The 25,830-nt window shown below is 39.9% G+C and overlaps 1 protein-coding gene across 4 annotated transcripts in view; it reads left to right on the top strand.

Moving 5' to 3' along the window:
* Positions 1-25,830, top strand: part of GRM8 (glutamate metabotropic receptor 8) — a 455,209-nt gene that overhangs the window by 376,793 nt on the left and 52,586 nt on the right. For all 4 annotated transcript variants that reach the window (XM_073328248.2, XM_073328251.2, XM_073328250.2 and 1 more), the window contains one exon: positions 19,600-20,535. In XM_073328248.2, the coding sequence (XP_073184349.1) occupies positions 19,600-20,535 (936 nt within the window). The remainder of the gene's footprint in view (positions 1-19,599; positions 20,536-25,830) is intronic.

Below are 25,830 nucleotides of genomic sequence, written 5' to 3'. Positions count from 1 at the left end.
AACAGACCTTTGATTCAGGGTTCAATGAATAGAAAGATACATAAAAAGAACATATCTTCTCCTCGAAAGCTTACTGTGTGACAGAATTAATAGTCTTTTTTTCCCCCAATGAAATAGAAGTCAGGCTTCCATGAAATGCTATGTACAGGGGAAACAAAGTGAGATGCAGAGGAAATGCCCTGGACTTGGATAACCATTTGTTCATCATTAGAAAGATGCTACATTGCCAATAAAACTGCCTCTGCTCCAGAGCTAAGACAAATAGAGATTTTTCCCACCTTGTCCAGGTCAGTGAAAGTCAGATTTCTCCAGTGAAGTATGGGGTTGCTTACACAGTAAAACACTGGGAAGTGTGATGAAAAACTTGACTATGAATTTGTCACAAGCCTCTTGCTTCAGCAGTAAGTATTCTATCATTTTTGTGATCCTTACATACAGGAACAAATACGCTTTGAAAGAACTACACTTTAAATAGCCATAGCATGAGGGATTGCAGATTATTTTTATGTACTTCTGATCATTTCAAGAAATATAAAGAGCCCCTATGACATATGATAAATTAAATAATCTTATTCGGTTTTTAAATAAGTAATTCCTCTTTCACACGTAAGGCCACTGTACAATGATAGAGCAACTAAGAGCCATCGAGTGTTGGGTAAGTTGCTCTATGGAACTTGTCAATGTGATTATTGTCAATGTGAATTTGACACAGAGAAACATCTATTCAGGTATAACAAGTAGTTCAGTGAATGGGTTGCCAACAGTATGTATGCAGCAAATTGTGAGGCAGTGTGGAACATGGGGCAAAAAGTAGGCTAAGGCCACCAGCATTGGTTGGTTGTTTTTGTCGCTGAAAATTAAACTGTACTTTAAATCTGGAGGTATAATGTTTATTGTTAACAGCCAGGGTAGTTGATTAAATTACCTTTAATTTTTGTGCATTTGCTTTAAATAACTGAACTCTACTACTAAATGAAAAATCATTAAATTAAAGAAAACATTCTGGAATAGAATTTTCAGGGGATAGAGTCTTGTAAAAGAGAACCACCATCACGTGGCAGCTCATTTACTAATTCATATTTCTTTCTGTTTACTTTATCATACTTTCTGTCCTGGCTTGTTATGTCCCTCACAATAGTATTAACTAATTTATAGCACAAAATATTGTTAATGTTTGTATATTTATATAGCGTCTTTCATCCAGATCAATCTCAAAGCAAATTTTATTAACTGATATGCAAAGTAATCCCTTTGAGTATTTCTGGAAACCACCCAACATTGGGAAAAATAGAGTTACTAATTAACAGTTTATTCACCATTACAGTTTAGAGTAGGAAGTGAAGACAGAATACCAAATTGCACTGAAACTTTAGCTGAATTTAGGAAAGTCTTTTTAGGAAGTGTTCTGAGGTCACTGGGGTGTAGGGAAATAGGGGATGGTATAGAACTATGGGGCAATTTGGGGTGTGGTTGCAGCTGTACGTGGATGACACTTAGTTCTGCTGTGCTGAAGTCAACACAGGGAATTCTATATTTGACCTGGTCCTAACAGATAAACATGAACTGATCCCATGATTAAAAATTAATAGTAGCTTGTATACAAGTGCTCATGGATCAATTTATAATGTGCAAGCAAAATAAAGTCCAGACCAGTTTTATACATACTTGGTACTTTAATAGCGCCAGTTTCACAAAGTTGAAGACAATTATGAGACAAATCAGCTGTGAGGAAGAATTTAATCAGAAAAATGTGAATGATAATTGGGAATCATTTAAGAACACCTTATTAGATTCCCCAAACCCCACAATCTTACAACTGAGGAAGAGCCCTTGTGGTGGTTAAAAAAACAACAACGACAAAAGACCTGATTTAGAGGGAAGTGAAGGCAGTTTGTAAAAAATAATATATATAACAAACAGAAGAAAGGGGAAGTAATGATAGTAATGAATATAAATCAGAAGTTAGAAAATGTAGATTATTGATAAGGAAGCCAAGGGACACAAGGAGAAATCTATGACCAGAAGACTTAAGGACAATAAGAAGTTTTTAAAAATACATTAGGAACAAAAAGAATCCTGACAATGATATCTATCTGCTACTAGATGGAAATGGTAGAATTATCAATAATAATGCAAAAAAGGCAGAACTGTTCAATACATATTTCTGTTCTGTATTTGTGGGAAAACAAATTATATAGTTTCATCATATGCTAGTGATAACACTCTTTTCATTCCACAAGGTTAAACAGGAGCTACTAAAGTTAGACATGTTTAAATCAGCAGGTCCATTTAAGTTGCATCGAAGAATTTTTTAAAAGCTGGCTGAGGAACTGGCTTGACTGTTAATGTTGCTCTTCAGTAAGTCTTGGAGCACTAGGGAAGTTCCAGAAGACTGGAATAAAGCTATTGTTGTGCCAATTTTAAAAAGGATAAATGGGATGATCGGGGTAGTTATAGGCCTGTCAGCCTGACATTAATCCCAGGCAAGAATAATGGAGCAACTGATACAGGACTTGGTTAATAAAGAGCTAAAGAAGGATAATGTAATTAATACAAATCAACCTGGGTTTATGGAAAATAGATCCACTCAAACTAACTTGGTATTTTTTTTGATGAGATTACAAATTTGGTTGGTAAAGGTAATAGTGTTGTCATAATATATAAGGGCTTTTGGCTGGTACCACACAATAGTTCCATAAATAAACTAGAACAATAGAACATTAACATGGAATACATTAAATAGATTAAAAACTGTCTAACTGATAGGTCTTAAAATGTAACTGTGATTGAGGAATCATCATCAACCTCTCAGGGACTGGTTCTTGGGTCTACACCATTTAACACTTTTTCTATGACCTGGAAGAAAACATAAAATCATCACTGATAAAGGTTGCAGATGACATAAAAACCGGGGGAGTGATATGTAATGAAGAGCACAGGTCACTGATTCAGAGCAATCTGGATCGCTTGGTAAACTGGGTGTAAGCAAACGTGCACGTTAATTTGGCCAATTGTAAATGCATACATTTTATTATTACTGTATATATCTAGGAATAAAGAACATACTTACAGGATGGACAACTCTAGTCTGGGAAGCAGTGACTCTGAAAAAGATTTGAGGGTCATGGTGGATAATCAGCTGAACATGAGCTCCCAGTGTAACACGGTGGCCAAAAGAACTAATGTGATCCTGGAATGCATAAATAGGGGAATCTTGAGTAGGAGGAGAGAGATTATTTTACTCCTGTATTTGGCTCTAGTGTGACAGCTGCTGGAATACTGTGTCCAGTTTTTGTGCCCACAATTCAAGAAGGATGTTGATAAACTGGAAAGGGTTCTGAGAAGAGCCATGTGAATGATTAAAGGATTGGAAAACATGCCTTATAGTGATAAACTAAAAGGGTTCATTCTATTTAACTTTACAAAGAGGTTTAAGGTATAATGTGATAGGGGCCTTTGGTGACTGGGTGGCCTAGTGGCTATACCATTGGTCAGAGGGGTTGGAGGGGGACCTGGACCCTCCCCAGGGCCCTGTGTAGTTCAACCCCTTAACAGGAGAGATGGGTCTGCCTCTTGGCCGGGGTGTGTGTTCAAGACCCATTTCCTTGGGCTACATCCAATTAAAGTCTCTTTAATCTGGGTCCTGGCCCCGCTAATTCAATTACCCTGCAGTTGGGGCATACCTGCAGGCTCCCCTTGGCAGGGGAAGGCTTATTTGCCACCAGTGGCTGTGTTGGCTTCAGGCAGGCAAACAGAGAGCTCCCGCCTCCTTGCCAGTCAGCCCCCAATTGAGCCAGGCTCCCTTCTCTTCTCCCTGCTCCAGGCCTGGCATCCACTGTATGTATACTGGGGTGGGGCTAGCTGAGCACACACGTTTTCTCTAACCCTGTTGTGCCAGGTGGCAGTTCCTCTGCTCCCTCACAGATGACTTGATTACAGTCAATAAGTACCTACATGGGGAACAAATATTTAATAATGGGCTCTTCAATCTAGCAGAGAAAAGTATAACATGATCCAATGGCTCGAAGTTCAAGCTGGATTAATTGAGACTGGAAATAAAGCATACATTTTTAATGGCGAGAGTAATTAAACATTTGAACAATTTACTAAGGGTTGTGGGTGTATTCTCAATCACTGACCATTTTTAAATCAAGACAGGATGTTCTATTAAAAAGCTCTAGGAATTATTTTGGGACAGTTCTATTGCCTGTGTCATACAAGAAGTCAGACTAGATGTCACAATGGTCCCTTCTGGCCTTAGAATCTATGAATCTCTCCAGATTAGTACTTGAATGATAGTGAAGTTGAAGCTCAGTCTGGATATGAGGGAGGTGATGTTCGTGGTGTGGAGGAAGCATTTGACAGGGCTGTTATAGTAGAGAAGATTAATGCCTTCAATATTGAGGCTGTTTTCCATTTTTTGCACTATGCATTCACTAACTTGCAGTATACCTGATGCCACTTCAGAGGGTTTCAGTAGTGAAATGTGCCTTTTAGATCTGTTCCTTGCTAGATGCATAAGATCTTTACATTCAGACACAGAATTCACCATGGTAACCCATGCCTTTATTACCTCCGGATTGGATTTTGCTCCTTCACGTGGGACAATATATGAAGCCCACTTAATTATTTTCCAAACTGAAATATGTCCATGACACACATGTTGATGCATTTCCCCTCATTTGTGGGTGGGATGTAGGTACACAGCTTACCCCAAAAACCATGCCTACAATCTGGGGCCCTTCTCATTTACTTTGAGCCCTTCCTTTGCTTTCCCTCACAGCAGCACTTTCCCTCTGGATAACTGGGATGAATCCAGCATCTCTACTTTTGATATCTCTAATGCTGTATAATCAGGTGGCTGGGAAATCATGAGGAATGGTGTGATCATCAGCAATCCCCTCTTATTTTCCCCCCTTGGAAACAAAATTTTCAATCTCTGTGATATATCTGGTCTTTAGTGTCCCAGCAGTCAGATACTGAAACCTTTTAACTGGGGGTCTCCAATGTGACATCAAATGTTTTACTTTTACTACTGTTTCTCTTTATTTAATTTTTATTGCAGCTCAAAATGTTTTATGCTTTGAGTCTTCTCTACTTTTTTGTTCATGTTTGTCTTTTATCCCTAGCAAAAAGATATTTCTTCTAGTAAATCTTCTTGACAGTATTTTCTGTAGCTTAAATTTGTTTCTCTTGCTTGTTTTCTGTGTTCGCAGCTCACTAAGTCCAAGTGTAGAATTTTCAAATTATGTATTGACTCTTCATATAAGTGGCAAAACAGACCTGAAAACAAGCTTTTCCTTTGCAGCTAGATGTCTCAAAATACAAACAAACATTTGTCTCACAGTTCTGAACCAGTTCAGGTTTTCAGATGTTTGGATCCAGTTTGTTCACACAGCACTGGAATCATGTTTAAAACGCCGATGTGATTTTCTTTTGTCTATGTAGAACTGACATATCAGGAGCTAATTACAGTAGGAAGATCTGACTTTTCCCTAAAAAGAACTGGCATGTAGTTAAAAAAAGAAATATGACTTATTATAGTGACAGCTGATAGCACTTAAAGTAATATCAATATATAAATCTCTGGATTTAGCAAGGTGAAATGCTTCAAGTTCATAGAATCATAATCATAGAATATCAGGGTTGGAAGGGACCTCAGGAGGTCATCTAGTCCAACCCGCTGCTCAAAGCAGGACCAATCCCCAATTTTTGTCCCAGATCTCTAAATGACCCCCTCAAGGATTGAACTCACAGTCCTGGCTTTAGCAGGCCAATGCTCAAACCGCTGAGCTATCCCTCCCCCCTAAAATTTTCCCCTCTTTCACAGGTTATTTTCAACAAAATGAGTTGCCTTTTGAGTTGCTGATTTCTAAGCAAGGGTTTCAAACACAATGGAAATACAGTGTCAAGTGGAATGCATGAGAATATATTCATTGTATACTTGCAGTCAGTTATTTTGCTGTGGGAGGAATGAATATACAGATTTTTTCACCCACACAAATATAACTTTAAAACAAACAAGCAGCAACAAAGGAAAAACAACTAGCAGGAGCATTTAGTACTTTAACATGAAGTAAAGCATATTATTTTTTCTAACTGATGGATCTATTGAAAAGATTAAGCCACACAAATACCAACAACCAAAAACAATTTACCCCTTATATCCTCTAGTAACATGCCATATAGCTGATGAATATATGTGTCAAATGAATACACTCAATTATCATTCTGATTCGATATCATAGAATTATAGAATATCAGGGTTGGAAGGGACCTCAGGAGGTCATCTAGTCCAACCCCCTGCTCAAAGCAGGACCAATCCCCAACTAAATCATCCCAGCCAGGGCTTTGTCAAGCCTGACCTTAAAAATATCTAAGGAAGGAGATTCCACCACCTCCCTAGGTAACGCATTTCAGTTTTTCACCCCCTCCTAGTGAAAAAGTTTTTCCTAATATCCAACCTAAAATCTCCCCCACTGCAACTTGAGACCATTACTCCTTGTTCTGTCATCAGCTACCACTGAGAACAGTCTAGAGCCATCCTCTTTGGAACCCCCTTTCAGGTAGTTGAAAGCAGCTATCAAATCCCCCCTCATTCTTCTCTTCCGCAGACTAAACAATCCCAGTTCCCTCAGCCTCTCCTCATAAGTCATGTGTTCCAGTCCCCTAATCCTTTTTGTTGCCCTCTGCTGGACTCCTTCCAATTTTTCCACATCCTTCTTGTAGTGTGGGGCCAAAACTGGACCCAGTACTCCAGATGAGGCCTCACCAATGTCGAATAGAGGGGAACAATCACGTCCCTCGATCTGCTGGCAATGCCCCTACTTATACATCCCAAAATGCCATTGGCCTTCTTGGCAACAAGGGCACACTGTTGACTCATATTCAGCTTCTCGTCCACTGTAACCCCTAGGTCCTTTTCTGCAGAACTGCTGCCTAACCATTCGGTCCCTAGTCTGTAGCAGTGCATTGGATTCTTCCGTCCTATGTGCAGGACTCTGCACTTGTCCTTGTTGAACCTCTTCAGATTTCTTTTGGCCCAATCCTCTAATTTGTCTAGGGCCCTCTGTATCCTATCCCTACCCTCCAGCTTATCTACCTCTCCTTCCAGTTTAGTGTCATCTGCAAACTTGCTGAGGGTGCAATCCACACCATCCTCCAGATCATTTTTGAAGATATTGAACAAAACCGGCCCGAGGACCGACCCTTGGGGCACTCCACTTGATACCGACTGCCAACTAGTGAGCCATTGATCACTACTCGTTGAGCCTGACAATCTAGCCAACTTTCTATCCACCTTATCTTCTATTCATCCAGCCCATACTTCTTTAACTTGCTGGCAAGAATACTGTGGGAGACCGTGTCGAAAGCTTTGCTAAAGTCAAGGAACATCACGTCCACGGCTTTCCCTTCATCCACAGAGCCAGTTATCTTGTCATAGAAGGCAATTAGATTAGTCAGGCGTGACTTGCCCTTGGTGAATCCATGCTGACTGTTCCTGATCACTTTCCTCTCCTCTAAGTGCTTCAGAATTGATTCCTTGAGGACCTGTTCCATGATTTTTCCAGGGACTGAGGTGAGGCTGACTGGCCTATAGTTCCCAGGATCCTCCTTCTTCCCTTTTTTAAAGATGGGCACTACATTAGCCTTTTTCCAGTCGTCCGTGACCTCCCCCGATCACCATGAGTTTTCAAAGATAATGGCCAATGGCTCTGCAATCACATCCACCAACTCCTTTAGCACTCTCAGATGCAGCACATCCGGCCCCGTGGACTTGTGCTCGTCCAGCTTTTCTAAATAGTCCCTAACCACCTCTTTCTCCACAGAGGGCTGGTCACCTCCTCCCCATGCTGTGCTGCCCAGTGCAGCAGTCTGGGAGCTGACCTTGTTTGTGAAGACAGAGGCAAAAAAAGCATTGAGTACGTTAGCTTTTTCCACATCCTCTGTCACTAGGTTGCCTCCCTCATTCAGTAAGGGGCCCACACTTTCCTTGACTTTCTTCTTGTTGCTAACATACCTGAAGAAACCCTTCTTGTTACTCTTAACATCTCTTGCTAACTGCAACTCTAGGTGTGATTTGGCCTTCCTGATTTCACTCCTGCATGCCCGAGCAATATTTTTATACTCTTCCCTGGTCATTTGTCCAATCTTCCACTTTTTGTAAGCTTCTTTTTTGTGGTTAAGATCAGCAAGGATTTCACTGTTAAGCCAAGCTGGTCGCCTGCCATATTTACTGTTCTTTCTACACATCAGGATGGTTTGTCCCTGTAACCTCAGTAAGGATTCTTTAAAATACAGCCAGCTCTCCTGGACTCCTTTCCCCCTCAAGTTATTCTCCCAGGGGATCCTGTCCATCAGTTCCCTGAGGGAGTCAAAGTCTGCTTTTCTGAAGTCCAGGGTCTGTATTCTGCTGCTCTCCTTTCTTCCCTGTGTCAGGATCCTGAACTCAACCATCTCATGGTCACTTCCTCCCAGGTTCCCATCCACTTTAGCTTCCCCAACTAATTCTTCCCGGTTTGTGAGCAGCAGGTCAAGAAGAGCTCTGCCCCTAATTGGTTCCTCCAGCACTTGCACCAGGAAATTGTCCCCTACATTTTCCAAAAACTTCCTGGATTCTCTGTGCACTGCTGTATTGCTCTCCCAACAGATATCAGGGTGATTGAAGTCTTCCATGAGAACCAGGGTCTGCAATCTAGTAACTTCTGTGAGTAGGAAGAAAGCCTTTTCCACCTCATCCCCCTGGTCTGGTGGTCTATAGCAGACTCCCACCACGACATCACCCTTGTTGCTCACACTTCTAAACTTAATCCAGAGACACTCACGTTTTTCTGCAGTTTCATCCTTGAGCTCTGCGCAGTCATACTGCTCCCTTACATACAGTGCAACTCCCCCACCTTTTCTGCCCTGCCTGTCCTTCCTGAACAGTTTATATCCCTCTATGACAGTACTGCAGTCATGTGAGTTATCCCACCAAGTATCTATTATTCCAATCACATCATAATTCCTTGACTGTGCCAGGACTTCCAGTTCCTGTCAGCAGCTTCAGTACCACAACTGTCCTTATCTACCCAAGCTGCTTTTGTGGTAATATTGGGAGAAGTATTTCTTACACAAACTCATGTTTGTTGTTGTTGTTACATTTTTTTTCTGTTTATAAGTTAAAAAAAAGCGTGTGAAATTGGAGCATTTAAAATAATCAACGTTTATTTCAAAATTTCATGCACATTATTTTTACTCTATTGGAATGCTTGAGAAAGATTGAAAATCATTTTTGTTCTGAAAATACAGAAATAGTTTTGTAAAAAGACAAGAGAACATGGTGGTCTCGAGAGGTCTTGGGGTCTAATGTATTAAACACCCAACTGTGAGTCACGTTTTCCAGAATTACTCTATCCCTGTCAGGCTTTAATAGTACTTTGTTCTGATATAGAATTTTACAGATATTTTTTAGTCAAGTTGGTAGATGTTGTTATTTATATGGACACAGCAACAATAAGAGACAGACATCATAATATGGTTAAATGCAGAGGCCACAACTTTATTTAAAACTATTATCTAGCTGAGGTTATCACCCCAAAGTACCCAGAAGGGTTGTTCCAATGCAGATGTCAATGGGCACCAATGGCTTTGGTGGATTATAAACCTGAGGGTTGGTTTGCAGGCCATGCTCCCTTGCACCCTCAGATCTTCCCAGTGAATTACCAAGCAAAATAAGATAAAACACACAAGTCTATGCCAGTAAGATAACTGAATACAGGTAAAACCTCACCCACAAAGGTGTTCCAGTAAGCTTCCTTTTACAGACTAGTCTCCTTCTAGTCTGGATCCAGCAATCATTCACACCCCCTGTAGTTACTGTCCTTTGTTCCAGTTTCTTTAAGGTATCCTTTGGGGTGGAGCTGCTACCTCTTGAGCCAGCTGAAGACCAAATAGAGGAGTCTCCCAGGGGTTTAAATAGACTTTCTCTTGTGGGTGGACACCCCTCCCTCCCACTGTGTAGAATCCAGCTACAAAATGGAGTTTTGGAGTCACATGGGCAAGTCACATGTCCATGCATGATTCAGAACTTACAGGTAGCAGCCATGGTTCACATGCTACCTTGAATGTCCTCAAGTAGTCTTCTTATGTGGATTAGAGCCTTCCAAGATCCATTGTCCATTAAGTGTTTCTTGACTGGGCACTTAACTTGCAAATTCCTTTCTAAAGAAGCTGCCGAAATGCCTTACTAAGGTTACTTAAAATCAAACCAGTACAGAGCCAATATTCATAACTTCGAATACAAAAATGATACATGCATACAAATAGGATGAATAGATTCAGTAAATCATAACCTTTACAGAGATAGGTTACATGGCATATGTAGCATAAAATATATTCCAGTTAGGTCATATATACATTCATAAGCATATTTCCATAAAGCCTTATAGGGTTCAACATCACACTAGTATCACACAACCAGGCCTATTGACTGTCAGTCCTATACAAATTCCTTTAGAACACATTATTGTCAGTTCATCTTTCTGTATCTCTCTTCCCAAATAATGGGGATAATTGACCTACCTACATGTAATTGGGGATATCTTAAATCTTATATATTTTCAGGGTTTCAGATATGGTAAATATCATTGCCCCATCTTATAACTAGTGAAACTGAGAGGTAGTAGCGTCTGTCTACACTTTGAGCTGGAGGTGTAGACAAACTTGAGGAGACATATCCACACTAGTGCTGATTGAGCTAGTGTGCTTAAAAATACAGTGGCACAAGTGGACAAGCCACCCTGAGTACATGCCTAGCATTCCAGACGAGACTGTACTATGGGCAGCTAGTCTTCCTGCAGCTTGTGCTGCCATGGCTACACTCTGTTTTTAAAATGCTAGCTCAGTCAGACCTACTGCAAGTATGCCTCCTTGAGCGGGAATATACACCTGCAGCACAAAATGTAGATGTACCCATAGAGAGGTTCAGTGGTTTGCCTAGGAAGGATTGTGGGCTAATGTGTTAAGAGGAGTCTTAATCTCTCATCCTGATTCTAACAGAGATTCAGTATGTAATGACTTAGCTTTTCCATGCCTCTCTTTTTCCTGATTTAAAATGGAGATAATGACATTTCTCACAACATTCCAAGCTGGTGCATTAGTGATAATTATATTTGATTCTGTTATTCAGAATCTTCATTCAGTCTGCTTCATTTAGGATTGGATTATTTTATAACTGATTGTAGTAAAGTAGAAGACTTTGTCAAGCTTTAGGCAGATGTCTAAACCTGGGCATCCAGGAAATGACAATCAATATTCAATGTGCAGGAAAACATCAGGCAGTGCGGTCAGGGGCTTACATTTCACAGCAAACATGATGAAGTTAGTAATGAAACTGACTTGACACTGCCATTGGCAAACCAGATTCCTGACAGTTTTTATCTCTGACTCTGTTTGCTTTCTGATGGATTGGTTGCCCTTGACTTGTTTCCTGTCTAAACATCCATAGTTAAATATTTGTAATTTCAGCCTGTAAGTACACCAGCCTGTCTTGGGAGCTATAAAAACTGGCTAGCAGGCCAAATCCAATGATCATCATATTTAGGCTTGTAATGAATAACATTCACTTTTGGTGAGTCAGTTTCAGTTTAATTTCTGAACGTAATGGTTCAAATTACTTGGTTGGACAAGGTACATGAGAGTTTAACTTGTACTTTGGGAGTTATAGATACATTATAGAATGCAAAAGGCTAAATATTAGACTAAATTGTATTATATCATGCAGTTGTTTTGCTTCAGTGATGAACCTTTAGTCAGAAAAGACATAATTGTAGGGATCTGTGACAGAACTAAGCAAAACTCTTGGAAAGAGCTGTGGGTAACATTTTAGTTCTTGGTCATTTTTATAAATCAGGATTAGAATATGTTTTAAAAGCATATTAACTGATACCCAGAAGTCTTGATGCTTCTGAAGAACTGAGTTGCCTGACTCTAAATGAAAACATTAGCCTGTTTGTTCAATTAATGCCACCAGAATACACCATTTATATCCTAGAGAGATACTACTGATTGATGACTTCCTCTGTCTATAGCTAGTATTATTCAGCTCATTACAGCATTATCCTTAAAGAAATATCTTTCTGTTATTGAATTGTCATTGAGTAAATATCAGGTTCTGAACTAATGTTTTAAAAAGTTGAAATACAAGGTAATTTCCTAATGATAAGTTATAATATTATATATCTTGAAGCAATTTTATGGGCCTTGCAATAATATTTAGTTAGAGCCCTGATGAACACCTATAAAATCATGATTTATTCTTCAGATTCTGTCCTTCCCAGGAAAGTCAGTGGGGTTGCCCCAGCAATAAGATCAATCTGTTTCTCTCTCTCTCTCTCTCTCTCTCGTCCAGGTTCTGATATTGTCATTGGTTACTGTAGTATTTGAGGGAGGGCAGAATTTGGCCCTCCCTCAAATACTATTGTCATTAATAATGGAAAGTCTGCTTCAAAAAACCTGTTATGGAACCTATTAAGAACATTAATGGTTGGTCTCCTTTAGTGTCTAAGAGCGCTGCTAATTAAATTAGTTGCTGAGTAGCTAAAGGAACGTAGGTGCTGGATTGCGAATATGCCTGCTGTATGCTGTACTGCGGCATGTACAGATCATGCCTTGTATTAACCCAGCTCTCTCAGCGTTATTTTTTAGTTTTGTTATTAGAGGTGAAAGAACAAATGTAGTTGTACTGTTCATAAAAGGCTGGCACTATTTACTCAGCGTTGTTATGAAACGGCATTCAGTCTATGTTATATATATCAGTTAGCTGATATAATGAGTTTTAGGGCTGTAAATCTGAACAAATTACAACTCCATCAGGCATACATCTCCTACATAGTTGATTTTTATGATGGTTATTCCGGATTAAATAGCAAGGAAGGCACATTCTCTCTGTCCGGACAAATTAGTGCTAAAACGAACAAATATTGTAATTTAAGGAAATTATTATAAACTCTGTTTTTGGTTATTATGCGGATAATCATTAAGAGAGTGGAAAATGGCAGCTCATCATCTAATGCCTTTTTTGCTAAGGGAACTTTAGACACATCTTGGTAGCACATAATTCCATCAAGGAGTTTGGTTTGAAAATTCAGAGGAGCCACTGAAATAAAATTGATAATCAGGTTTAAACTATTACCAATAATAAAATCTGAGCTAGCCTATTCTGTACTCACCTAACCTGGGCAACAGATTAGGATGGATTTAAAATAGTAATTTGCCTGGTCGTGTGCTGATGTTGTAGTTGAGAGCACTAAGAAGCTGGCACACACAAACGTAAGTAACAAAAATGAGCCTACCAGAAATAAAGTTTACCAAGGACTATCAAATAATCTGAGTGACCTCAGCCAGCTTTAGCAGAGTCTGAGCAACAGAAGGTCTTCCTCTTGTTCACCCTGGGTAAAATAGTCCCAGAAGTGACACAATAATTATTATTTTTTCTTACTGGGACTTTCTCTTCTTTCTCCTCTCTCCTATCTTATTTTTGTCTTATTTTTATTTTTATTCTTCTAAACCAAGTTTTTAAAAAATAGGCATGTAAAGTTAAGCTCCTAAATCACTTTTTGTGAGATTTTTAGAGGCATTTAGGCATCTAAAAATGCAGATAGGACCCATGAGGGAGTTTCCAAAGCACCCAAGCATGTAAGGAGACTAACTTGCATTTAAATCAATGAATTGAATTAAATGCATTCCATTAGGCACTTTTGAAAATTCTGCCCCTAAATCCATATTTACACACCAACATAAATGACCTGATTACCAAAAGTGCTGAGCATCCAGCAGCTCCCTTTGACTTCAGTGGAAGTTATGGACATTCAACACTTCTGAAAATTAGACCATTTATTTTAGTGCCTCAGTGTGGATTTAGGAACCTAGCTTTAGGCAAACAATTGTGAAAGTCTTGTCCCATGTCTTCTTCCCTCTCCTTTTCGTATCTTACTATCCTTTCTTATAACCAGTGGGTCTCCAGTTAAATTCAGAGAAAAATGCAATCCTGTCAATTTACGGGTTGATTATGCCTTGAGGTTTGGGGTGCTTAATCCATTTTTATATTGTTCACTTTATGTTAGAAAAACTGCAAGGGCTTTTGAGAGTGTTGTAAAAGACTCTGGCCATTGTGAAATGTACTGAGTTACTTCAATACATTCATATTAAGTAAAATAAAGTTTTTAAAACATATGAAGTGCATAGCATACTGGAAGTTTATAGGTACATGGGGGTTCAGCTAGATGACCTACAGCAACATGTCTTTCCAGTCTTTAATTTATGTGAGTTGGATTGCCGCTTCCCTTTCTGCGAGTAAAGGGGACCTCTAGCAGGTCTGGGGACACCAAAGAAAAGTAACGCTTGCTCTGTGGTATCATCCTGCTCTCACTCTGCCTCCATGGGAGTGGTCTCTGAGTGATCTGCAGGGATCCCTAGCAGTGGAGGGGGGGGGAAGAGGGTGGTAGAGTGGGATGGAGCAAAGCTGGGGGAACAGTTGCTTTCTGCAGCATTGTACCCTTCCCCAGACCCAAAGGAATATCCAAGTATAGAAGAAGTGCTGAATGTGAAACTCTGTGAAGGGAAAACAACTTTGAAGATTACTGGGTGTCCTTGGATTTAGAAGGCCCAGTTGCTTACTACTTCTTCTTTCTCCTAAGGTTTAATGATGCAATGAAAATCCCATAAGCAGGGACTCACAGAATTTCCTGTCTGCTAGGGACCTTTTTTCCATGTCTGGGGCAATCTGGATCTATGAATCTAATAATCAGATTAGCCTTAAAAAAAATTGGGAGAAATAAAGTGAAATAGGGGAATAAAACATTCCAACCCACCTCAAATATTGAATATTTCCTATTTTTACATACATTTTCTGAGCCTTGAAAGATCACTCTGTTTTAGATAATTCTAGGCTTAGAAGATTTAAATGATTACTTTTTTTTTTTAAGAAAATAAGAAGCAAGTTTGCTCTTCTGGGAAGTTTTTCCAATATTTGTAACGTTATATTGTCATAATATGAATTATGTGGTACATATTTTGTGTGCCAGATCTACTGGAATGAAAACTATAATGTGAATCATTACTACTGACCTTCTCAAGATGGGCATTTATTACCTCTGTTGTCACTGGATCATGTAACTTGTGAGACATTCAAGTGTTTTCACCAACCACAAGAGTTTTGAGGGACATTCAAGAACAAATACTGCATAGTAGTAGATTAAAATAAACCATGCCCATTTTGCCCAGTTGAACAAGGGAAACACTCAGAAGTACCCGAGTGATTTATATAATATGAATGATGTATTTGTATGCCCACCCATTACCTTACTATTATGTAAGAACATTAGAATGGCCCTACTGGGTCAGACCAAAGGTCCATCTAGCCCAGTATCCTGTCTTCTGACAGTGGCCAGTGCCAGGTGCCCTAAAAGGAATGAACAGAACAGGAATGAACAGATCCATCTCCTGTCACTCATTCCCAGCTTCTGGCAAACAGAGGCTAGAGACACCATTTTTGGCCCATTCTGGCTAATAGCCATTGATGGACCTATCCTCCATGAATATATCTAGTTCTGTTTTGAACCCTGTTATGGTCTTGGCCTTCAGAACATCCTCTGGCAAGGAGTTCCACAGGTTGACTGTGCATTATGTGAAGAAAAACTTTCTTTTATTTATTTTAAACCTGCTGCCTATTAATTTCATTTGGTGACCCCTTGTTCTTGTGTTATGAGAAGGAGTAAACAACATTTTCTTATCTACTTTCTCTACACCAGTCATGATTTTATAGACTTCAATCATATCTCCCCTTAGCCGTCTCTTTTCCAAGCTGAAAAGACCCAGTCTTATTAATCTCTCCTCATATGGAAGCCATTCCATACTCCTAATAATTTTTGTTGCCGTTTTCTGAACCTTTTCCAATTCTAATATATCTTTTTTGCGATGGGGCGACCACATCTGCACACAGTATTCAAGACGTCGGCGTTCCATGGATTTATATAGAGGCAACATGATATTTTCTGTCCTATTATCTATCCCTTTCTTAATTATTCCCAGCATTCTGATCGCTTTTTTGACTGTTGTTACACATAGAGTTGATGTTTTCAGAGAGCTATCCACAATGACTCCAAGATCTCTTTCATGAGTGGTAACAGCTAATTTGGACTCCATCATTTTATATGTATAGTTGGAATTATGCTTTCCAATGTGCATTACTTTGCATTTATCAGCATTAAATTTAATCTGCCATTTTGTTGACCAGTCACCCAGTTTTGAGAGATCCTTTTGTAGCTCTTTGCAGTCTCCCTGGGTCTTAACTACTTTTAGTAATTTTGTATCATCTACAACACCTCACTGTTTACCCCCTTTTTCAGATCATTTATGATTATGTTGAATAGTACTGGTCCCAGTACAGACACCTGGGGGACACCACTATTTACTTCCCTCCATTCTTAAAACTGACCATTTATACCTACCCTTTGTTTCCTATCTTTTAACCCGTTACCAATCCATGAAAGCACCTTCCCTTATCCCGTGGCAGCTTATTTTGCATAAGAGCCTTTGGTGAGGGACATGGTCAAAGGCTTTCTAAAAATCTAAGTACACTATATCCACTGGATCTCCTTGGTCCACATGCTTGTTGACCCCTCAAAGAATTCTACCCACAGTCTTTAATGTATTTATCTTCATAGCACCAATGTGAGGGAAAAGTGCTAATACTGTACTTATCATTCAGAATCATAGCAACACTTTTCCTTCATTCCTATTGGATGAATTAGGTTGCTCAAAATAGTATGATTGCTGGTCTTGAGAATCAAGAGGACTGTAGAATAGCTTAAGACTCCACAGTTATGTCTACTCTGTGATAAAACACCCATGGCTGGCCCATGTTGTTTGGCCTATGTCAGCTGACTCAGACTCGTGTGGCTCGGGCTGTGGGGCTATAACACTGCAGTGTAGACGTTTGGGCTTGGCCTACAGCCCAGGCTCTGGGACTCTCCCCACTTGTGGGGTCCCAGAACCCGGGTTCCAACCTGAGCCCAAAAGACTACACTGCAATTTTACAGCCCTGTAGCCTAAGCCTCATTACCTAAGTTCCCTCTAAGCTGCACAGCTGCCTATTAAGCCCCACGCAAGGGCTCAGGGCTGTGGTGGAGAAAGATGCCTCTCCCCCAGCACGGACCTGCCATGGTGGGGAGAGGCACCTCTTTCTGCCAGCCCCAGCAGGGACCTGCCGTGACGGGGGAGGTGCCTCTCCCCACCGTGCCCCAGCATGTACCTGCCACAGCCAGGGGAGAGGTGCCTCTCCCCTTGCCAGCCCAGGTGCTTCTGTGGGGAGAAAGAGCTGGGGGGAGTCCTCTCTCCCTGCTGTAGCCCCCGGGCAGCCTGCATCCCAAACCCCTCATCCCCGGCCCCACTCCAGAACCTGCACCCCCAGGCAGAGCCCTCACCTCCTCCCTGCACCCCAAACTTCTGCCCCAGTCCTGAGTCCCTCACCCTCCCCACTGCACCCAAATCCTCTGCTTTTGCCCTGAGCCCCCCTCCCACACTCCAAACCCCTTGGCCCCACCCCCACCACATGAATTTTGTTATGTGCACCTATATGGAGGTGATGTGTGACATAACAAAATTCATTCCATACATGTGTGGGAAAAATTAGAGGGAACACTGCTCATGACCTTGAGTAAGCTGACACTAGGGTTGCAAAGCATCCAGTTTTTGATCAGAACACCCAGTCAAAAAGGGCCACTGGTGGCTCTGGTCAGCACTGCTGACCGGGATGTTAAAAGTCCAGTCAGCAGCGCAGTGGGGCTCAGGCAGGCTGGGGCTGCAGCTCCCATTGGCCAGGATGTGGTGGGGCAGGGCCTCAGAGAAGGGGCAGGGCAGGAGGCTGGGCCAAGCGTGTTTGGTTTTGTGCAATTAGAAAGCTGGCAACCCTAGCTGACACAGTTTAGCTACAGCTGTTTTATTCCAGTGTAGACATACTCCTATAGACTTGAGTGAGCTTTGCATCAGGCCCTTAGACCCAGATCATCAAAGATATTTAAGTACCTAAACTCCCATTGATTGTAATGGGAGTTAGATGCCGAAATCCCTTTGAAGATTTAGGCCTTAGAGACTTGACTTTATGAGTGTGTTTATGTTTGACACATCATTATAATTGGGCACTTTTGCTGTGAAGAATAAAATGAACCAGAAGGTCACCTATGGCACAGAAGAAGGGAATGGAGGCTCCACTGTCACGTCAACATGGCTGTATGGTTGGTGCTTGGCTGCTTGGAGGCAGAGGAGTGGGGCTGTGAAGCAGCTGCCTTACATGGTGTGCTGCTCTCTGAAATTTGTGGTAACACTGCTGGAACTGCTAAGGCCAAAATGATCACCTTTGCCAACCTGGCCTTACTCTGTCCTCTGCCAGTGGGAGGTGAAAACACCCATGCCACACAAAGGTTTATTATTGCTGTTTTATTTATAAATCCAGAACTGTGCTAGGCACTTTACAGGCAAGGATCAAGACACAGTCCCTGCACTTAAGAGCTTACAATCTAATTAAATAATGTACACATGAAGGATGGGGCATGGATGCAGCACAAAGAAAAGGGCCAGATTCTGCCATCCTTGCAATAATACCTTATTCTGTAAGTAGCTCTATTTAAAGCAGTGGGATCCCTTGTGGAACAAAGTGCTACTCAACCTGAGTAAAGGTGGCAGAATCTGGGCCAAGCTGCAGAAGTTAAGCAAGAATTTTGTTAGATCCGTTAGTTTTCTTTATAGATTTTATTTTATTTTTTGTGGGGGAGACTTCCTGTTTTGTTATATGTCATTGTGGAGAGATCCAGGATTGATGCCCCCTTTGAAACAAGGTTGCACTGCGTGTATGAATTTTAAATTATAAAAAAAATTGGAATTTTTAAACCAGGAGGACTGAAGTGCAGCTGTGACATCTCTTTAAATTATTAATTATATTGTGGTGTATACACATTTTTACCTACTAGAAGTGGGAAAAAAAGATATTCTTATGCATTTTGAGCAAAAGTTGAAGGATGAAAACATATGAACAGATAACAGGTTCTTCTTGGAAGAGATAGCATTATGTCTAAATGGAAGTGGATCCTTCCCTGGTCCTTTTTATTCTGTCAGAGTTGATGCATGGAGATTTTAATCTGTCCTTTTGCTGTACCAGAAATTAATTCAAAACCCACATCATCCACATTTCCTAATTAAATGTTGGAAAACTACTGGTATTTATACTTGCATGTGATTAGTTTATACACTTCTTTCTGTAGGACATTTTGCCTTTAAACTAGCCTGGAGTCAATAAATCTCTTTACAGATGTCAATTTGGTCGGCAGTAAAGAGGTAAATAGAAACAAATGACACTCATCAAGCCCATGGCATGAATGATTTATTGGGCACGATCATTTAACACTTTCATAAAGTCAATATAAGGGAAAGAAACAGGTTGCTTATTATGGTAAACTGTATTTGTACTGTCAGCAAACCATGATTTATAACAAACCTGTGGCCAGGATTAGGATATTATAAATGAAGGAAAATGGAAGGCTCATTAATTTTTTATACCCATAGGTAGAAGACATGCAGTGGGCTAACAGAGATCATACACATCCAGCTTCTGTTTGCAGCCTGCCCTGTAAACCTGGGGAAAGAAAGAAAACAGTAAAAGGAGTGCCTTGCTGTTGGCACTGTGAACGCTGTGAAGGGTACCATTATCAAGTGGATGAGCTCACCTGTGAACTGTGCCCATTTAATAAGCGACCAAATGCCAACCGCACAGATTGCCAGCTTATCCCAATAATCAAACTGGAGTGGCATTCTCCCTGGGCCATTGTGCCTGTGTTCATAGCTATTCTCGGAATTATTGCAACCACCTTTGTCATCGTGACATTTGTCCGCTACAATGACACACCCATCGTCAGAGCATCGGGCCGCGAACTCAGCTATGTGCTATTGACTGGGATTTTTCTCTGTTACTCTATCACTTTTTTAATGATCGCCGCTCCGGACACAGTGATCTGCTCATTTCGACGGCTCTTTTTAGGACTCGGCATGTGCTTCAGTTACTCTGCCTTGCTCACAAAAACTAATAGAATCCACAGAATATTTGAGCAAGGTAAAAAATCTGTCACAGCTCCAAAGTTTATTAGCCCAGCTTCCCAGTTGGTGATCACTTTCAGCCTCATATCCATGCAGCTTCTTGGAGTCTTCATCTGGTTTGCTGTTGATCCACCACATATCGTAGTAGACTATGGAGAGCAGAGGACACTAGATCCTGAAAATGCCAGGGGAGTTCTCAAATGTGACATTTCTGATCTTTCTCTCATTTGTTCCCTTGGATACAGTATTCTCTTGATGGTCACATGCACTGTGTATGCTATTAAAACAAGAGGGGTTCCAGAGACCTTCAATGAAGCAAAACCCATTGGATTTACTATGTACACCACCTGCATAATTTGGTTAGCTTTTATTCCAATCTTTTTTGGTACTGCGCAGTCCACAGAGAAGGTAAGTGACAATAAAATTAAGAATCAAATGTTAACCTGCCTTTTTCCATTACAATATTTGTAACATTACATTAATTCAGTCTTATAAATTACTAATTCTGAATGTGAACACAAATTGCTAGAATATTAAGAAATGGAAGGTAATGGCATGTGTCTTTGGAGAGGTACATTTCCTGGGATTTGTAACAAGATCTGGGATCTGATTATGACATGACTGCCATAACTGCCATGATTGCCAAAATGACCAAGTTATTTTCTGGATACATCTTTTCCTTAAATGACTGCTTCCACTAATGGGTGTTGTTATTATTCATGATGCTCCAGTCTGTTATACAAAATGCTATAAATGTTTGCTGCCTAGCACAGAACTGATGTAAATAGATATATTTCAAAACTCCACCAAGATCTACTTACACTTGTCAAAAATAATGAAGAAGAATGTTTGGGTAGAATGAAAGTCATTACCTTTACCTGTCAGCCACACATACAAATAAATAAATAAATAAATACAAATATGGAGAGAAAAATACCCAGTAAATTGAATATTTATCTCATTTAAAACTTTACATAAGGGCTCAGTTAATTAATTAATAGCGCCTTGAGGAAATTACAGGTTTCAGAGTAGCAGCTGTGTTAGTGAGCTGTAGCTCACGGAAGCTTATGCTCAAATAAATTTGTTAGTCTCTAAGGTGCCACAAGTCCTCCTGTTCTTTTTGAGGAAATTAGGCTCAGGAAAATGAGCTCTTTTGATGAGAGATTCAGTCTAACATGTTCAGAGGTCAGTTCTTCCTTGTTCAGTTGACAAGATCCTTTCGTAATATCAGTCAGCGAGAACCATATACAATATCTCAGACATTTAACTCTCTCTCTCGTGCTTCTAATGGGAAGACAGAGACACATGTCAGCTATGTGAGTTTGTCTCCAGCTGACATTGGGAAAGATGGCAAATCTGCCAGGAAAGAGCAATAAAACACAGATCAATCGCCAAGACGGTTTGGAAAATCTTGAAAAGCAGAAATGTAGGGTGTGAATCTCTGAACCAGAGCCTCCCCCCACTCCCATTCCTAATGGGTGATTTTTAAAAAAAATATTTTTTAAATTATCCAAAATATTTTTTCAGAAAATGGACTACAGAATCTATCCCCATTAACGTATATGCAAAACAGCCACATGCTTTCGGCTGGCATAACCCCCTTGGCTTCAAAATTCAAAAAGTGGTAATGTGTGACTAAATAAAACACCTGCTGATTCAGTCATAAAAGTTTTCAGGGGGAGCAGAGCTCATTAGTATGATTTTTTTCATTTCCATAGATCAATGTGGTTTTCAGCCAGCTTTCTTAAAAAAAAAAAAAAAAAAAGTACTAAGCACACTCACTGCTGAATAGGTCAGGCTGCCACAAAGCCAAGATCTGTGACCTGTCATGACTTGCATGGCCTTGTTCAGAATGAAAGGCCATTAATATTTTATGGAGAATTAAACCCTAAGGTAGTGGCACAGCATAGGTGAAGTAAGTAAAGCTGAAGAATTCTGACACTTATAATTGGAACAGGGAAATACTTTTAGCTGATAATCGTATGTGTGAACAGAGTTTAAATGCTGATGCTTTTATGTATAGGTTTAAGTCAGTAAAAACTTGTGTGGCTAGGGATGCAATACTTATTATTTGAAAGAGAATGTTTTACCATTCAGGGCATGCTGAGTTTAGCAAGGCATGGTATTTGTGACTAAACACATGTATTTCTGGATAATGGAAAATGCTATTGGCCGGTGGTTCCGCAATGACTTTTAATTTACACAATAGGTTCTCATTTATTTGACGCAAGAGATGACACGCTTTCCACTTCGAAAGAAGAGAATAATAAACCCCTCTGTTTGGTTTCTTATGTGAACTCCCAAAGTGGACAAATGAACATAACTAAATCTCCTGGGTTCTGGCACTAAACTCTGTTATTTAGTTGTTGCATTTTTAAAAAAATGATCAGTTATTCTTGTTCTTCATATAATGACTTTCAGGAGGGAAAAAACAAATTAAAATGTTAATACAGTAGTTTTGCAATTCAAATAATTCTTTCAGCCTTCTGCTTCTTGTTGTAAATAAAAACATGTTTCCACACTGAGCCTTATGGACATCATCACAATAGCTCAAGCATGCATGCAATTAAATTATTTCTCTAAATGGGACAAAAATGTAATGATTAGTGCTCACATATATAATAAGTCTCTGAATATACTTAGGCAAAGTTACTTGTAGTTTTCTCAGTTAATATAGAACTTCTAAAGACGCATGTTCTAAGGAAAGCTAATACACTATAAAATCTGATAATTGGAATTGCTTTTTGTACACCTATTTTTATCTAATAAGGAAATAATGGGATAAATTAAATGAAGTGGTGGTTTCTGAGATGCTCATCACCCTGGACCTTATCTGCAGTTGATTTTAGAGCCCTTATATTATTTGGCTATATGGCTTGAGCTTGTTCAAAGGGAATCTAGCTATAAATTGGGGAATTTAAAGGACAGAATAAGAGCAAGGGTTGCATTCTTGAAATGCTGAAAGGAATAAAATTGAGCAAGGCAGTCTTTACATCCCAAATCTATTCCCAACTGGTATTTTACAGCATCTGTATCTCTAGACATGTTCCTATTAATAATAATAATAATAATAATAATAATTAATAATAAATCATAATAATAAATAGTCAAAACATCTCTGAAAGTGTTCTGGGGCACTGTCAGAACTGGGGCGTGAGCAGGAATCAGGGGCCTAGTGGCCTGAGCAGGAGTCTGAGCTGGAGTCAGAAGTCAGGAATTGGAGTCAAGGGTCAGAACCAGTTAACCTGGAGTGAGGCAAGACAGGCAAGGCTGGGTCCAAGACTGAAACAGGCCCAGAGCAGGGCTGCGGGCAAGCAGACACAGGAGCTTTTGCAGCCATGGGATACACTTTGAGCAGTCACTGTGGTGCTATTGATGGTGGTGCTTCTATGGGGATTAAGAGCCGGTCTGCTGACTTTTCCAGCCAATCAGGTGGTGTAGCAATTCAGGCAGCCTACTACAGGCCAGCTGTACTGGGGCAGGTTGCCGAGAGACTGGCTCTGCTGCAGGCCCTGCTTCCTGATGGGCACTTCTTTGTCCCCTAAATGTTACTGATACCCACAACAAGCAGCAGAAACCAATATATTTTCTGGAAGGATCATATACACAATTGCCCATTCCAAGAACTAATGAGCACACAATTTAGGTAGAAAATGTTTTAGTATCTCCTGTTGTTCTTCCACTCCCAAGATATTTATACTGATAAACAGAGAGACAAGGTAATTTAAACAGCTTGCTATTTGAAACTAACAGAAAGCCTGATCCAAAGTCAATTAATGTATGGAAAGATGCCCATTGACTTTCATGGTATTTGAAGAAATCCTAGAAGATATAAGAGTCCAGTGAGATTTTGGACAGGATGAAGCTGAGTTTGAATGTACAACTATTACAAAAACTTTGGACCCTGATTAATTAAGTCAACAATTAAGCACCGATGTTAATAGGACTCAAACACATGCCGAAAGTTAAGAATGTGGTTAAGTGTTTTGCTGAATTTGCTGCATCAGTGTCTTAATGAGCAAGATGCTGGATTGGACTTTAGACATATGTAAGGGACACTGGAGATTGAGGAAAAGAAAAGGCTTATGTGGGTATTCAAGATTATAATTACTAGGCCAAATCCTCAGCTGGTGGAAATTAGCGTAACTTCACTGAAGTCAATAGGGCTAGGCTGATTACCCCCGCTCAGGTTCAGGCCCAACGTATGTAGTTTGTTATTAATAGTCCCATTATGATCGTTTTTCTACTCACCTTCTGGTTATCTGTAATTATGTAGGTGTAAAAATAAAACATAGTTGGGAGGATTTAGAAACATATGAGAAAAAGAAGTAAATTTAAAGTAGCAAATAAGCAAAGGCACAAAAAAACCTTCTGAACCTCCCTTCATCCTAGTCTGATGGTTTTTATAAATTTCCAGACACTTCAGTTATCTTGAATCTCAACCAGCAGAACATCAAACCAACATACATGCCTAAGAAAGCCTTTCTTCTGATTATTATTTCTGTAGCATTTCAGTTTGTGGTTGTTGCTACTAGCGGGATTCAAAAGATGCAGACGAGAACAGTATGCAGGTTTTGTTCATCAGCAGATTCCATCATCAGCCTAAGTGTAAGAGCAAAAAAGGGCAATGACTCTGCTGAGTATTTTTGGACTAATTTTCTCTTTCTTATTTTGTCACTTCATGATTATGCTGTTGTCTTCTACTATAAAAAAAAGGAAACCTACTAAAAGCATTGAAAGATATTTCGAAGCTATATGGGGATAATGGGAGAAAATTTACCTCAAGACATAAAACACTATATCCTTTGCACAGAAGTAAATGTCACTGAGGTGCTTGAAGTGGAAAGTGGCAAAACTGTACAAGATAGCATTCCAGCCTGCATATCCTTTGACCTCACATTTGCATGGCAGAGTGTTAAAGTACTGGGATTTTCTGAAATAGAGATCTCTTAAAATGTCATGATGGTTGGAATGCTGTAGAATAAAAAGTGAAGTTGGCTGAATGATTAAAACAGATGTTTTATGAACCACTGGGTAAAATTATGTTACAACGGCAGACTGCACCAGAATTGGCAGAGGATAAATGACTGTCTAAAATACATCTCTATTCAATGAAAAGATCTACTTAATTTCCTTGCATTACTTGTTTTACAAGTTTTGACAGGTGGATGAATCATGTTCATTCAGATAATGAAGATATAATTTATTATATTAGCCTAGTACTTTTCTGTTTTGAGTGAACATACGAATACTTGTTTTCCATTTTGCAAAAGAAAGGAGGCTGAACTTTTTGATAAGGAAAAAGGACCCATAGAAAACACTAAGTCATTCTCCCCCCTTCCTGTTCTTCTCCCCATTCTGGAAGCAGTGAAATAACCAAAAGGGGTAATTTAAAGAGACAGGAACATTTCAGCATATTTCCAAACTCTGCCTACAACTTTGATCTTTTCTCCAACAAGTGGAGTAAAGGCAAATTAAAAAGTATGGCATAAACAGATCATATGAGTGTTACAATACATCATTATTCTTGCGGCTTTACTAGTCTCACAGTTCTTAAGCTCTTGTACATAGACTCAAGGTGACTGAGGGAGCAATAGCTGGGAGTGGGTAGAGAACTTGCTGGTCACATAACATGGCTCTCCTATTTGTTACCAGCTGCTAAGTCACTTAAAAGAAGATACAAATACATCTGATCATTTCATA

Source organism: Lepidochelys kempii, chromosome 1 (assembly GCF_965140285.1).
Source record: "Lepidochelys kempii isolate rLepKem1 chromosome 1, rLepKem1.hap1, whole genome shotgun sequence".
Classification (NCBI taxonomy): Eukaryota; Metazoa; Chordata; order Testudines; family Cheloniidae; genus Lepidochelys; species Lepidochelys kempii.
Note: the sequence above shows the minus strand (reverse complement) of the source record. Positions and strands in the feature narration are given on the sequence as shown.